At 50.7% G+C, this 15,606-nt stretch overlaps 1 protein-coding gene and 1 non-coding gene across 2 annotated transcripts; both read left to right on the top strand.

The window, feature by feature from the left end:
* Positions 1 to 116: 116 nt before the first annotated feature.
* On the top strand, positions 117 to 15,473 carry Dnaaf1 (dynein axonemal assembly factor 1). The gene is made up of 11 exons (XM_071604201.1): positions 117 to 240; positions 2,178 to 2,313; positions 2,806 to 2,897; positions 5,557 to 5,778; positions 5,900 to 6,066; positions 9,255 to 9,376; positions 10,757 to 10,911; positions 12,577 to 12,816; positions 12,876 to 12,995; positions 13,861 to 13,955; positions 15,357 to 15,473. Exons 1-11 carry the CDS (start codon positions 117 to 119, stop codon positions 15,471 to 15,473), a joined length of 1,590 nt encoding a protein of 529 aa, XP_071460302.1.
* Positions 1,363 to 1,435, top strand: Trnaa-ugc (transfer RNA alanine (anticodon UGC)). The gene has a single exon. It is a non-coding gene; the product is annotated as a tRNA-Ala (tRNA).
* Positions 15,474 to 15,606: the final 133 nt, after the last annotated feature.

The following is a 15,606-nucleotide window of genomic DNA, read 5'->3' on the forward strand; positions in this document are numbered from 1 at the left end:
GGGGAAGCATTGGGCTGCCAACGATCCCGGTGTCCTGGTCTGTGGGGAAGAAAAGCCGCGCCTCTGACCGGGGTGGGCAGCGGCCGCAGCAACTGTTCGGGGTCAGAGGAGCGAGCATGCACCCCGAGGCCTCGGAGCCCGCGGAGGACGCGGCGGCCGAGCTGGACCGCGCGCAGGAGCCGGGCGTGGAGGAGTCCGCGGGTGACCACCGGGACGCAGGCCAAGGGGCCCGCAAGGAAGGTGCGGAACGCCGCCCAGTGAGGGCCGGGGACGATGGGCGAGCTCCCAGCACCACCTACCCGGTCTTCAGCCCGCGAAAGCAATAATAATAATAATAATAATAGTAATAATAATAATAATAATAATAATAAAGTAATAATAGTAATAATGGCAGTCAACGCGTTAAAGGAGACGTGCCAAGCGCCTTTTCACTTGAGCCAGACACATGCCCTCTGCACCCTCCCTGGGTTTCATACAGATGAAGAAGCCACCTTGCTTTAAATGATTGCTCTCAGCTAGTCATATGGCAGTGTGACTCCCTTGCCCAAACCCTTACCCAACACATATTCTCCTCCCTCCCAAGTTTGGTTTTGAATGTTTCCTTTTATCGCTATCACCCTGTAAGATGAAAGGCTGTCTCCCCTTCTAGACAGTGAGCGGACATCAGGGCATCCCATTCTGATAGAATCTGAACTTTCTCTCCGGGAATGGGCTGGTTTGACCCTAGTGAAAATTTTCACTACTAGATAAACTAGTTAATTTGTGTTTCTTTTTTTTTTTTTTTCAACCCAATCAACAAATGCATCTTGAGCACCAGCTTTCCAGACAAACACCATAGGAGGAGCTGTAGGAAGTTAATATTGCTCACTGGACAGTCCCAGGCTTCCCAGTCACTCACGTTGCAGCTGTCAGCGTCCCAGCTTTGTGGTCTTTGGCCTAGAGCTGATGTCACTGAGCTTCAGCCTCTTCATCTTTAAACAGGGACAATTATACAAAGATACACAGAAATAAGTGTAATTAAAGTTTCTGGCATATATGGGGCCTTTATAATCAGTCAATTATACATTGAGCACCTATTCCTTATTCCACAAACATGGATCCAGTGCCTCCTTTGGGAGTACCATACCAGTGAGGAATCAGCGCGCATAAGAGTCTCCCCACATACAGGGATCCACAGAACGCAGAGAATGACAGCCAGCAGCCCTTATAACACCTACATTTCAATTGGCCAATTTATATCGCTGTTTTAAAAGAAAGTGTATTTGAATATGCTTAGGTCCTTTATACCAAAGGAATTCTCACCATTTTTATTTTCATGAGGTTTTTTTTTAGAGATTTTTTTAAAACACAAAAGAACAGACTGGGGATGTAGCTCAGTTGGTAGAGTGCTTGCCTTGCATGCACAAGATCCTGGGTTCAATCCCCAGCACCACCACCAAAGACAAAAAAAAAAAAAAAAAAAAAACACAAAAGAACAGAGAACATTATAACAAATATCCACTATTACCACCCAAAACTGGAAATGATTAACATTTTGTCATATTTACATGCAATCTTTTCTTTTTTGGATAAGGACATCACATTTCACTTAAAGTCAATGTTCCTTTCTCACCCCCTTTCCTGATCCCATTCTCTTTCTATCTTTTCCAGAATTTTCTACAGTTTCTTCCAATTCCTTCTCTACACGTGTGTCCTTAAACAATGCATAGCATTGGTTTGCATGTTTTTAATTTATATAAATGGAACCCTATGCTTTTTATGAAACTTGATTTTTTTCACTCCATATGTGTTTCTGAGAATAATCCATACTGATTGAGATAGCCCTTGGTGCATTCCTTTCAAAGACAGAAGAGTAATTGATCATTATATGTGACCATCCCCCTCTGTGTAGATATTTATGTGTTTAACAGATTTTGGCGGTTACAAACAATGCAAAAACAAATATCTTTGTACAATTTCTAAGCCCGCCTGTACATTTTCTATAGAGAACCAAACTAGAAGTGAAATTTACATAGTATTTACGTGTGTGTCAAGAATTGGACATTTTTTTGACATTTGGACATTTTTGATGGTTTCAAACCAAAAGTAGACAATTATTAATCAGGTTGAAATAGGGGGAATTTTTTTTTTTTGTACATTTTCTGACCTTTATAAACTGGATCTCTTTTATTTTGCAGAAATTAATGATCCTAAGGAAATATGCATGGGTGTTTCTGACACTGCCTACCAAAACCAGCAGAAACAGAGTGGTGATAGTGCATCACACAGTCAATTAACACACCCAAAAGAGGACAGGGATGATCGGGGCCCCAGGTATGGGCAAGCTGCCAGTTAGTGCACTTCTGCCAAGTAGAGTGCGTGGTGTGATTGATCACCCTTTATATGGGAAGTGGAGGCTCACGGAGACTGAATAGCCCACCTGATGCCTGAAAATTATAAGCAGCTGACTCAGGCTGGCACTACTTCTGTGGCACAACTAATAGCCCATGCTATTAAACTTTAATGTCAGACCTCGAGAGAGAACATCTGTGGGTCTTGATGACACTGTTAAAAGTATTTTTATTAGGACATGCATTGCAGTATTTAAGAATGCTGAAAGTAACAATATTGGATGAGTCCCTGATTCTAGACCAAAAAGATGGGGAGGAAGCAAGGTGAGGCAGGGAGAAGAGGAGGAGGAGGAGGACTTAAAATACGTATCAGGCATACAGGACTTAGAATTATAGGCTGGATTAGTAAAGAACTTTTGGAATATATCATAGCTGATAAATAGAAATTTCTTGTCCACCTTTTTCATTTTAACAGAATGACTAAACATTTCCTGCAGAAACTCTGCAAGCAACACAAGCTTTACATCACCCCAGAGTTGAATGATACTCTGTATTTGCACTTCAAAGGTAAGGCTTGCAAGGAGACACTTAACTTACAAAAAGGTATCGACAGTTAGTTGCAGGGACCAACACAGTGCTCAGACTTGAGTAGGAATCTCTTGAGTTTAGTGGAGATTTATGTGAAAACAAGCAGAAGTCTTCACCAGTGAGAATTTATAAAGGGGACACTGGATAGATGAACACAATATATGTTTTGAAAACAGAAAGCCAGTTTGTAAATACCTGGGCTTAGGAGGGGTACCTTGGGAAGGACTGAAGATTGATGCAGAAAACAAAGGAAGAGGATCTTTGGCTGCCTCTCAGAAGGAAAAGGTATGAACAGAGCCTCCCTAGGTCTTGGGCTTGGTGTCCAGAATCACATCTAAATCTGAATTCAGGTCCTCAGGCAGGGCTCTTCCTAGCAGGTAGAAAGAGAAAACAGGTGTGTGCTTCCAGTGCGTGCTGAGTTTGGGGTGGCACCTGCTGCAGCCGTCAGGGATCTGTTCATCTCGTTTGGTAAATATTCACTGAGTGTCTTCTGCCTTCTGTGGCCCATGTTCAATGCTGGGGATACAGAAATAGGTGTGGCAGAGATGGTTCAGGCATCCAGGGGGGTGGAGAGGCCACTGGGAAGAAGGTGCCATGCCAGGAAGGCACTCAGTGGCCCAAGCAGCACAAATGCCGTGGTTGCTGGATTGACTCCTAACTGGTCACCTCGCCTCCACTTTTGCCCCTGCCTCCAAAATTCTCCAGCCAGCATCTAAGTGCAGCAGTGGATGAGATGACGTGGGAGGCCAGATCCCAGGGGACCGATACTGAGAGATGGGAAGAAGATCCGGTACTTTAGGTCAATTAGAAAGAATCAGAGAGGCAGTGGAACAGGGAGAGAGAGGAGCCTACACTAGTTGCCTACCATTGCGTAACAAATCACTCTGACACTTAGCAAATCTGAAAACAAATTCATGGGCTAGGGATACGCCCTGTGGTACAGTGCTCACCTAGCATGTGTGAGCCCCCAGGTTCAAAACTCAGCACTGCAAAAAAATACATACAAAAATAAAATTGCCATCTCACACTATTTCTGAAGCCAGAAGCCAAGGAATAGTTAGTTAGTGGTTCTGCTCAGGGTCACCCAGGAAGGCTGTGGCAGAGCTGGTAGCCAGGCCTCAGCTGTCTGTGGATGCAGAACCCACATCCTAGCTCTGAGCCTCAGGCCTTCCCTAGCTTTTGGGGAGACCTTAATTACTCACTCCAGGGCCTCTGGACAGAAGCTGGCTTCCCCCAAAGCTGGGTACCCAAGAGAGCACGAGGCCAGGATGTAAGCCCCAGGTCTGGAAGTGCCACATCATCTGCTCTCAACCCTGCTCTGACTGCACCATAACACACAGGTGTGAAGGCCAGGAGGTGGTGATCCACGGCCATGGCATGCAGAGTGGTCCAGAGGCCTCAGAAAAAGCTGCAAAATGGCAGGCAGGGCCACCAGGTCAGACCTCAGACTGGTCAGGACTAAGAGGACTGACAATGGGACTGAGCAATCAGGATGTCACTGGGACCTTGGCAGCTGGTGGTACAGATGGCAGACAGAAGGAACAGGAATGAATTGGAGACTGACCTGAAGCGCAAGGAAGTCTTTCCCGTGATGGGGCGGGGGGGACAGGGTCAGAGCCGGAGAGCGGGCAAGAGAGATGTGGCTCATAAAACCACTGATGGCCTAGCCCTGGGCTTGGCTGAATGGCCCGCCCAGAGCTCTTCTCTGCGGGGGTCTCTCTTCCTTCCTTGGCCCATCTTCCTCTGTGCTAGTCCATTTTCAGGGCAGTTTCACCTCTGACCCCAGGCACTGCAGCTCCGAGGGGAAGATGGCTGCTGCAGTACTGGGCTCCACCAGCACTAGGCTCTCCCCACCAGGCTGGCAATTCTGTCCAGTGAAGCCAGAAAACCTCCCCAGACTCATCAGAGGTAGTCCCACTTGGCTAAGTGTGGCCAGCTCCAAGTGAATCATTGTGACTGATCAGCCACCTAGGGAGCCATCGGGTGGTCTTAGCAGGGGATGGTCCTCCGAGAAAGCTGCAACAGGAGGAAGATGGTAGATGTCTTGGCTGCCATGGAGGCTGAAAGTCCAAGGTCAAGGCTCTGCCAAATTTGATGTCTTCTGCTGAGGGCTGCTTTCTGGCTCATAGACGGCGCCTCCGTGTCCTCACATAGTGGAAGGGGTGAGGAAGTTCTGTGGGGCCTCTGTGATAATGACACTGATCCCATTCCTGAGGGCTCCACCCCCATGACTAATCCCCCCCATAGGCCCCACCTCCCAACACCATCACACTAGAGGTTGGGGGTCTCAGCATAGGACTTTTTTTTTCCATTCCTTTCCCTTTTGGGGGGTGGATTGAACCCAGGGGCAGTTAACCACCAAGTCACATTTTCAGTCCTTTTTAATTTTTAATTTTGAGACAGGGCCTCACTAAGTTGCTTAGGCTCTCTCTAAGTTGCTAAGGCTGGCTTAGAACTTGCAGTCCTCCTGCCTCAGCCTCCCACGTCACTGGGATTACAGGCATGTGCCATTGCGCCCAACGTATGATTTTTGAGGGGGCACTAACATTCAGTCCATAATAGTAGGCAAAAACCAGGGTACTGTAACCTTTGCCCCTGGGTAGTAGGAGTGTACTGGACACCCCATCCCCCTTGCCAGGTTTCGACCGCATCGAGAACCTGCAGGAGTACACGGGCCTGCGCTGTCTCTGGCTGGAGTGCAATGGGATACAGAAGATCGAGAACCTGGAGGCGCAAACAGAACTGCGTTGCCTCTTCTTGCAAGTGAATCTACTTCATAAAATTGAGAACCTGGAGCCTCTGCAGAAACTGGATGCTCTTAACCTGAGCAACAATTACATCAAGACCATCGAGAACCTCTGTGAGCATTAGCCAGCGGCCTTCTTGGTCACGTGTCCTCCACTTTCCCCTGGGGAGCTCTGACTCTGGCATGGTGGGGAGGGTTTGGAGCCTCTTGTTCACTTGCACGGCCTCCCTTGCAGCCTGCCTCCCCGTGCTGAACACACTGCAGATGGCCCACAACCACCTGGAGACCCTGGAGGACATTCAGCACCTGAGGGACTGCGCAAAGCTTTGCGTCCTTGACCTTTCCCATAATAGACTGAGGGACCCGGAGATCCTGGTCATCCTGGAGAGCATGCCTGACCTGGTGAGAACCAGAGGAAGCACAATTAAGGCAACTTGTGTCCGTTTATGTTCTTTAAATAGTAAATCCTATGTCTCCCCCCACCCTTTTCCCCTCTCCCTTCCTCTGTCTCCCTCCCCCTCCCTCCCTCTGGCCCTCCCCCTTCCTCCCTCCCTCCCTCCTTCCTTCCTTCATTCTTTGTTCTTCCACACTTCTTCCTCTTTGTGTTTTTAGCTGGAATATCTAATGCCAGATGACGATTACTATTTCACCATGACATTTTAGTGTGTATCTCTGACAGGGACTTGTAGAAAGCACAATCATAACACTACTACTGTAAAGTATCATAACCGCTAACTGAGTACCCAGTCCGTGTTCAGTATTCCCCATTTGTCTCAGAAACATGCTCTGATGGCTGGGTCCAAGCCAGACTCAGACGCGATCTCGGGTTCTTGGTTGGTCTCTTCGGCTCTGTGACAGTTCTCCTCCTGTTTCCACCCTCCCATCCATTGGCCAGAGCAATGGAGCTCTTTGCCTGGCAGTCTCCCTGTTCTGGGGTGGCTGGCTGCACCTCCTGGTGTCATTGAACCCGCTCTGCTTTCCCCGGTAGTCCCTGTGGAACGAAGATGCAGTCACAGACTCGATGAGTCCAGGCTCCATATCTTCCTTTCAGTGAGCCCTGTCCTTGCACTGCCTGGCTCCGGGCACCCGGGCCTTCTTGCCTCTCTTCTCCTAAGTTCAGGATCGAGCACTGGGAGGCTGTCAGCCACTCCGGCCACTGTGATGCTCAACATCAGTCTCTCTCTCTGCTGTTCTGGCAGCCATTGATGAGCATTGCCTGGGGGAGCCGTGTCACTGGGAGTCACACAGTGGCCATTTCTAATTCTCTTATTCCTTCTGGGTCGCTCAGGCGGGATGCGTCTACAGAGTCCTTTCACACCCCAGTAGTGGGCCATTCATACAGAATCGGTCAGGATGAATGTTTGCATCTTTCCTGTTCGTGATAATTTTCGGCAATATCAGCCGAGACCCTAGCAGTCTCTCACGGTGACACCGAAAGCTTCTCCTTCTTCAGCTCGTGGATTTGTATGTGTAGCATTGGATATGACTTAACCCTTCCTTTCCTTTCAGTGTTGGTGTCCGAGTTTCCCAGCCTTAGAACCTCTCCAGTGAGTTCCTGTGTCCTTTCAACTTGGCTCTAGCCACCTTGGAAGGCTCTCTTAGTGTCAAGGGCACCTGTGTTAAACATGAACGCTCGCAGGAAAAACCCTGGAGTCCGCTCTTGACTGCTTAGGGCAAGGAGAAGTAGTGGAGAGGGAGTCACTGAAAAGGAAACTGTAAGCAAATCCTACCTAGTTCAGGGGCCATCCGCAGAGTGGACGGTCAGGAAAGACTAGTTTTAAACGGCCTGCGAATGGTGAGAATATAAAGCTATATTATTTTTCCCCTCAGTCTGTGTCAGAGTTTGGATCTTGAATGTCCCCAAAGGACCGAGTGTTGAAGAGATGGCACTATCGGGAGACTTGGCACCTTTAGGAGTGGGGCCTAGTGAGAGAAGTTAGGTCATGGGGGGGGGCATGTCTTTGAAGGAGACATGGGACCTGCCCTCCCCTCTTTGCATTCTGGCGCTGGCCATTCATTCCCTGCTGTGAGCAGCTCCACCACCCTGTGCTCCCTCCCTAAGGCACCATGCTGCCACAGGCCCAAAGTACAGGGCCACACAACTCAGCCTGAACCCTCTGAAACTGAGCCCAAGTGGACGTTCCTCCTCCAAGTCGTTTATCTCAGGTATTTTGTCCCAGAGGCACAAAGCTGACTGACAGAGGCTGCCATGATAAAGTACAGACTGGGGGGCTCACACAACAAAGTTATTTTCTCACAATCCTAAAGCCTGAAAATCCAAGACGAAGCGTTGCCTTCATTCTGAGGCCTGTCCTGGGCTTGCAGATGGAGGCCTCTGCCCTGTGTCCCTCTGCTGTATGCTGTCTGCGTCTGGGTCTCTCCTCCCAAGGATGCCAGTTGGGTTGGGTTAGGGCCCATCCTAACAGCCTCCTTCTAACTTACTGCATCTTTAAAAATCCTGTCTCCAAATGCTGTCACATTCTGAGGCACAGGGGTTAGGACTCTACCGGGTACCTTTGAGGGGAGGACACAATTCACCCATTACAGAAGCAGTCACCTTATAGTTGTCTGTACTTGCTTTAAGTCCCACCCTACTATGCTCCTGTTATTGCCTGTCCCTGGCTACTGCTCCTGTCACTGTGCCCTTGGAGGGTAAGTCCTTGACAATATAGCAAGGTAGTGAAGAGGCTCGGGAATGGAGTTTGGGAAAAGCTGAACTAACTGGTTTATAACATATTTATCTTCAGTGACACAAACCTCTAGATATGAAAGATGTGAATGAGTTTAGGCAAACAGATGTCGCGATGGTTCACCGCGGGTCACCTTCACATTCACCTTCCTGAGCGGCTCGGGCAGGAGGGAGGCGAGAGCGTTAGAAGACAGGGCAGGACGCCCACTGGCCTGGCTGGACCTTCCTCTTTCCTCTGCAAGTCTGCAGGAGAGGGTCTTGTGGTGGCAGTCTGCAGTGGGCCAGGGCAGCGTCCACCCTTCCCATCACTGCCTCTTGTCTGGCTGCTGTGACCTGCAGGTCCTGGCCAGGAAGGGAGAGAATCAATCAGTCCGAAATGCGCTTCGGTCAGAAATTGGGTAGCAAAACTGGTGTCATCGCCACACTTGGAAAGGGCCGCAGGAAGTGTTTTCCCTGGAAGGACGGCAAGGTCTGAGCTCTGGAGTTAGAAGTATGGGCTGGTTGGCCAGTGCAGTGGCCACACCTGTAATCCCAGAGCTTGGAAGCCTGAGACAGGAGGATGGCAAGTTCAAAGCCAGCCTCAGCAAAAAAGCAAGGTGCTAAGCAACTCAGTGAGACCCTGTCCCTAAATAAAATATAAAATAGGCCTGGGGTGTGGTTCAGTGGTCGAGCGCCCCTTAGTTCAATCCCAGGTACCTGCTGCTTAGTTAACCTGAACATATCTGATGACAAAAAGCAATAAAACCTTCCAGTGTCACCAATCAGTGCCCCAGGGTGTGGGCTGACACTTTCTTTTGCTCAACAAAATAGATTGAACTGAGTTATTCTTAATGCACAGCCCATATAAAGTAATCAGATCTTTGTAAACCATCCAGTTTGATTTGGCTTGTTTGCTTTGCAGCGTGTGCTGAATTTGATGGGAAACCCAGTTATCAGGCATATTCCTAATTATCGAAAGACAGTCACTGTTCGCCTGAAGCACCTGACCTACCTGGATGACAGACCAGTTTTTCCAAAGGACAGGTAAGAAGAGAGAAGCCTTTGGGAGCCTTGAAATGTTTCATTGTTGATTGTACCAAGTATTAGACTTTTAAAATCTCTCGCATCATGTTTCCATGCATTTTCACACATCACTGAGTACTCTTCAGACAGGGCGAAAGGCGATATAACTGTCCGTAAGGGGAATCTGAGCACTTATTCGTAGGTTCTTATGTTCCTTTGATAAATATCCCTGCAGACCAGTTGTCTACCTCATTGCTTGGACTTCTTGGTTATCGTTTGGATGGAATTTTAGTAATATCACTAAAATTAAAAAAAAAAATGTTTAAGAATGTTTTTGGCAATGCTGGGATGGAATCCAGCTGGGCGAGCCCCACTTGAGAGACAGCACCCGATCCCTGAATTAAAACATGGGGTGCGACACTTGAAAAGCTCTTGCAAAATAGTTTGTTTTCCAGGAAGTTGGTTCCAGTTACAACCTCCCACACAAGGGTGCCCTCTTGTGTCGCACACTCTGGGCTTACATGAATGTGCCAGGTCATGCGTCCCCGTCATTGTGGCAGGCCTAAACCCCCCGTACCCGCTCCTCCTGCTGCCTCTCCACTCCCATACTGTCCCCAGTTTTGCCTCCTCTGGATGCCATGGAGGTGGAGTTGCTCAGCAGGTAGCCTTGGGGACTGACGGGGCAGGGGTGTAGCACTGGGCACTGAACCCAGGGATGCTCTACTGCTGAGCTACATCCCAGCCTTTTTTACTTTTTATTTTGAGAAAGGATCTCAAAAAGTTGCTGAGACTCAAATCTTGTGATCCCCCTGCCTCAGCTTCCCAAGTGTTTGGGATCCCAGGTGCATGCCACTCCACCCAGCTCACTAGCAATGGATGTAAGCTGCTTGCATGACTTTTTGTGTTTTTTTTTTTTTTTATACTGGGGACTGAACTCAGGGGCACTTGACCACTGAGCCACATCCCCAGCCCTTCTTTGTATTTTATTTAGAGACAGGGTCTCTCTGAGTTGCTTAGTGCCTCCCTTTTTGCTGAGGCTGACTTTGAACTGAGGATCCTCCTGCCTCAGTCTTCTGAGCTGCTGGGATTTCAGGCATGCAATGTGTCTTGATAACTTATTTCTTTTTATCTTTGAGTAACGTTTCATTGTCTAGATGTACCAGAACTTGTACATTCACATATTAAAGGATATCTTGGCTGCTTCAATTTTTTGCAACTAGAATAAAACTGCCGTAAACATTCGTATGCAAGCTTTCGTATGGATATGACCTTCGACTCGGTTGTCTTCTGTGCCCTTGGTTTTCATTTTGAAGAAGATGAGCAGGTTGGGTCAGACAGTATGTGTTTGGAATTGACCTTCAGCCTCCCTTTTCACACTGTCCCACTGTTGTCCTGGCTCAGGGCCTGCGCGGAGGCCTGGGCCCGGGGAGGGTACGCGGCCGAGAAGGAGGAGAGGCAGCTGTGGGAGAGCAGGGAGCGGAAGAAGATGGAGGACAGCCTGGAGGCTTTGGCCATGATCAAGCGGCGGGCTGAGGAGAGGAGAAGAGAGAAAGAAGGTCAGGAGAGAGCTGGGGGTTCCAGGGAGGATGCTGTTGGACGGGGCACACGGGGGCGTCCCACTGAGACCTCAGTCTCGGGGACTTTGCAGCCATCATTCGCGTGCAGTGAGAAGGCAACAGTCGCTTTTGTTGATTAAATCACAACTTCTTAAATAATCTCTGTTTTTCAAAATAAATGATTAGTCTTCTTTGGCTACTGTGGAGTGGGAGAAAATGGCACTCCTCCGCCTGTGGGAGAGGGGACGGGGGACTGGACATGCCTTGGGGAACACCTGCAAGTCTGGCTAGAAAGGAGCAGGCCTCCCCAGACCCACCAGCCCCTGACACCAGGCCTCCGTCCACTCATCCAGTCCCCTCACTGAACTGGAGCTAGGACAGGCTCTGGGGCACTGTCCTACACGACTGACTTCAGGTGACAATGCCACTGCAGGTGACAGTCACGGGTCCCAGGTTTGTCACCTGCACTTCCGACCAACCAGCTATGACTCGGGTTCCCCAGCCCTCCATCTTTGGCTCAGTGACTTGCTGGGGTGCTCCCAGATCCAGAAACCCTTCGCACCTTCCAGGGCTTTGCACTCGCGAGGCTGATGACAGGGCATAGGTGAGCCAGGGGGTGGAGATGCACAGGGCAGCGTGTGTGTGAAGGGACAGGAGCCTCCACAGTGGACCACCCTCCTGACACCATGTCCCAGAGACCCAGGAGCTGTCTGAACCAGCTCAGGGACTACCAGAGGCCTTGCCACTCGGGCACGACCTAACCGCACTTCCAGGCTGTCTCCCCTCTAGAGCAGGGGTGGGTGGGGCTGAACTTTCCAAGCTTGTCGGGGTAGTTTGGTCTTTCTGGTGACCAGCCCCCATCTGGGAAGCCACCAAGAGTTACTTTGTCTGACAAAAGACCTCTTATCGAAGTCACAAGGTCTTGGAAGCTCTGGGTCAGGATCTAGGGTCAAAGACCACACATCAGAACCAAAGTTTCTCCTAGCATCCTACGGACAAGGGCCGAATGTGTGCCTTTCTGATGAGTTCAAAGGTGCCACCACACAGCAGCAGAAAATCATATGGCCAGCACAAATTGTCCTTATTAGGGTCCAAGTCAGCAGTCTGAGGGGGCTGAAATCAGGGGCCTCAGGACGACGGTCCCTCTGGAGGCTCCAGTTGTAGCATCAGAGCCGAGCATCTCTGGGGCCACTGTTCTGTCCTCCACAAACCCATAGCACAAAACGAATGTTAATTCCACCTGCATTCGCCTCGGAGCAAGCAGCGCGGCCTTGCAAAGGCACAGGCTTGGCCCCCGGGTGCACGCAGGCTCTCAGGGCACTAGATAGACTCAGAGTCAGATGATCTTGATTTTTTTTAATTGTTGAAGTGGCCTTTAGGGTAGATGCCACACCTCAAGGGGCCATTGTGGTTGTTTTGTTGTTGTACGCGGACACAATATCTTTTATTTATTTACTGACTTTTATGTGGTGCTGAGGATCAAACCCAGGGCCTGACACGTGCTAGGCGAGCGCTCTGCCACGGAGCCCCAACCCCAGCCTCCCCCCCCCCTCCCCCGGTAATTCTTAAGAGCACCCACTCCTCCCCCCCTGCTCCTGCTCCAGAGCCCCCAGACCCCTTTGTCCTCCAGGCACTTCTAAGTCTACCTCTTCCTTCCCCGTTTAGGGGAGAAGCCACCTCCAGACAGTGGGGACAGAAAGGAGGAGGCTCCACTGGACGGAGAAACACAACAGAAAATGCAGTTCTTTGTGAAAGAAAGCTTCGAGGCCAAGGATGAGCTGTTCCCGGAGAAGCCGGAGAAGCCGCGTGGAGGAGAGGGGTGGCCTGCAGAGGGCACGGAAGCTGAGGAGCCAGTGGGGAGCCTTCCCGCGCAGGCCCCGGCACCCCCAGGAGCAGCCAGGGGAGGTAAGGCGCTGCGGCCTCTGCCCTGCTGGGCGTGGCCGTCCCCTGCGTGCTGCTTCTAGAAGGCCGGGTTGCAGTGGCCTCTTCTCTAGAGGAGCAGCACTGGGTGGAAATGCAGCGGCCATCACGAGAGGAGGCACATGACAAACGCAAAAGGCAACAGGTGACACTGTTCACCACAGGTGACACCGTTCACCACAGGGGACACTATTCCCAATGCTTCATTCAACCCAGCATGTCTGGAAATGCACATATGGCTCTCCATGAGGTGTTGTACACAGCTTTGTGGACAAGGTCATCAAATCTAGTGTGTGGGTGACTCTGCACGCCTCGACGGGGGGTGCTGAGGTTTCAGTGGCCGAAGGGAAACGGGTCCTACCAGAACAACACAGCATTTTATCCTACTTCCCCTTTAAATTTTCAATTAAAGTTAATTAAAAGTAAAGCAGTAAAATAAAATCAAAAACCCACCCTGGCCACATAGCCATATGTGCTGTGGCCAGGGACAGTCCCACCCAGACTTCCCCTTGGCCCCTCTGGATGAGCCATCCTGGCACGCTCCCGGTCTGTAGGGTGGGGAGATGGGCAGTGGCCTGAGCAGGATGTGAGGCCTCTTTAAAAATGTTTTTCAGTTTGTCAATAGATCTTTTATTTATTTGTTTGTTTATTTATATGTGATGTTGAGGATCGAATCCAGGGCCTCACACAGGCTAGGCAATCGCTCTGCCACGGAGCCCCACCGCCCCCCGGAGCCCCCCAGCACACGGCCCCCCGTCTCCCTACTGTGTACCCGCCCAGCTGCCTTTCCAGTCTCTGTTCCTTCTACATCACGTCCCAGCTGGTGCTTCCCCCAAGGGACAGCGGCATGCTGTCCTCTCTCAGCTAGGGGACATAACCCTGGCCGTGGCTGTGGATTCTGTGGCTTTGGCCACAGGTGCTGGCCCCTTGCACCCAAGGAGGGTTTCTGTCCTTCTGCGTCACCTGGGGTTGGCCGTCTGAGCACGGGTGTGAACCAAGCAGGGCTGACGGCTGCCCCTCGTTGCCCAGATTCAGCCTCCCAGGTGGCAGAGACTGCAGGTGTGCTGCTGACGGAAGCTTCAGCCACCACGGAGCCAGGGGCCCAGGAGAAGTTCTTCATGGATGTACGTGGAGCGCTTCGCCGTGGGCAGTGGGGGCGCACAGTCGGTAAAGCGGGGTGAAGCCCAGCTCGCGGGCCTTGTGACTTAGCGTGGTCCTTGGTAGCAGGTGTAGCACCTCCAGAAACTCAGAAGGGGCCCCCCCAGAACTGCCGCCCAACAAGGCCTTTAGTATGACTGCCACCAGGAGACGCACACCCAGGCACTCAGGCTGGGGCCACACTGGCCCCACGGCCCCTTGAATTGTAGCTGTCAAACTCCACCAAAGGGGTCCCACTGCAGAGCAGTGCTGTCCAGCCAGCCTTGGAATTCCACTCTGACCGTTGGGGCTCTCAGTCCTCCTGTCCGTGCCCAGGGAGCCCCTCCTGCTCTCACTGGCTCTTCTCTGCACCTGTTACCTGCTGGCTCGTCACCGTCCTCTTGGGCTGGTGTGGTGCATGCTGGATGGCTGCCTGGCGTGTCCCACCGGAATCTCCTCCCGTGTGGGTGACGTGAAAGGGGACCACAGGGGCACACACTGCCACATGGCCAAGAACTAAGGGGGAAGAGCTGGGGTGGTGTCAGCCCAGCCGTGGACATCAGTGCCACAACTTGCCCGAGACCCCGCCTTTGCCCCCCTGCCCACTCCCTTGTTAAACTCCCAACGGGTGCTCCTTTTCTTGTGCCCAAATTTTAAAATTTCACGACTCTAATTATTAAACTAATCATAGTCAATATTCTCAGTGAGCTTCTAAGTTTTCCAGACCTACATATATATATAATAAGAAAAATATTAGCCAATTTCTAATATTTGAGAGCTGACAGTATACAGAACTTCAACATCAATAGCCGGTATTTATTGAGCTCTTACTCTATGCATGGCATGGGTCAAATCATGATTTGTATTAATCGATTTAATATTTCCAATATCATCATCCCAAATTTACAGATGAGGAAATTGAAAAACGAGAGGTTAAGCCACTTTCCCAAAGCCACACAGCTAGGAAATGTGGCGTGGGAACACTAACCCAGGCAGTGTGTTCCCACGTGGGTTCCTGCGTGGTCCCACCCACTCTGCCCCCTCCCCCGCACACTGGCGGGTGCACTCTCACCAGTTTAAGGGAGGGACTTGCGTGCCATACAGGGCCCAAGGACTAATTTCTACAGAGGTACTTTCGACTTGGGTTCCATTGTTTCCTGAGAAGGTGGGGACATTCTTTAAATGTCCATTTAAGTGGCCATGTGCAAAGTCGACTTTGGTGATGAGACCTGGGCACCTGGCCTTGGCTTTGAGAGCGGCTGGGCAACCTCCCATTCCTTAGCTTGCTCAGAAGCAAGGCTTCACTTGCACTCTGTCTGCATTTGTCTTGCCTTGGGAATGCTGGGATGTGGGCCTCCCTGGTGATGTGTGGCTCTTGGATCTTTCAGGACCTGCCGGACCTGGAAGATGTGGAGGACACAGGCGCAACTCTGGAAGTCCAGGACACGGTTGTCAGTACACACTTCCCCACAGTCAGAAAGTCCCGTGTTTGTGCCTGCCATTGACACAGCACATGTCTGTCCCCTGAAAGCCAGGTGTGCTCGTGCTGAAGCACTGGGCACCCAGGTCGCCTCCTTGCTGAAGGAAGCGCAGTTAGTGGTTCCTGCTCGGTTTCCTTTGAGGTTTAATCACGAGCCA

Source organism: Marmota flaviventris, chromosome 18 (assembly GCF_047511675.1).
Source record: "Marmota flaviventris isolate mMarFla1 chromosome 18, mMarFla1.hap1, whole genome shotgun sequence".
NCBI lineage: Eukaryota > Metazoa > Chordata > Mammalia > Rodentia > Sciuridae > Marmota > Marmota flaviventris.

Coding starts and splice junctions, on each gene's coding strand:
- Dnaaf1 (XM_071604201.1), top strand. CDS start 117: ATGCACCCCGAGGCCTCGGAGCCCGCGGAGGACGCGGCGGCCGAGCTG. Junction 2,314..2,805: donor AGGGATGATCGGGGCCCCAG/GTATGGGCAAGC, acceptor TCATTTTAACAG/AATGACTAAACATTTCCTGC. Junction 10,912..12,576: donor GAGGAGAAGAGAGAAAGAAG/GTCAGGAGAGAG, acceptor TTCCCCGTTTAG/GGGAGAAGCCACCTCCAGAC.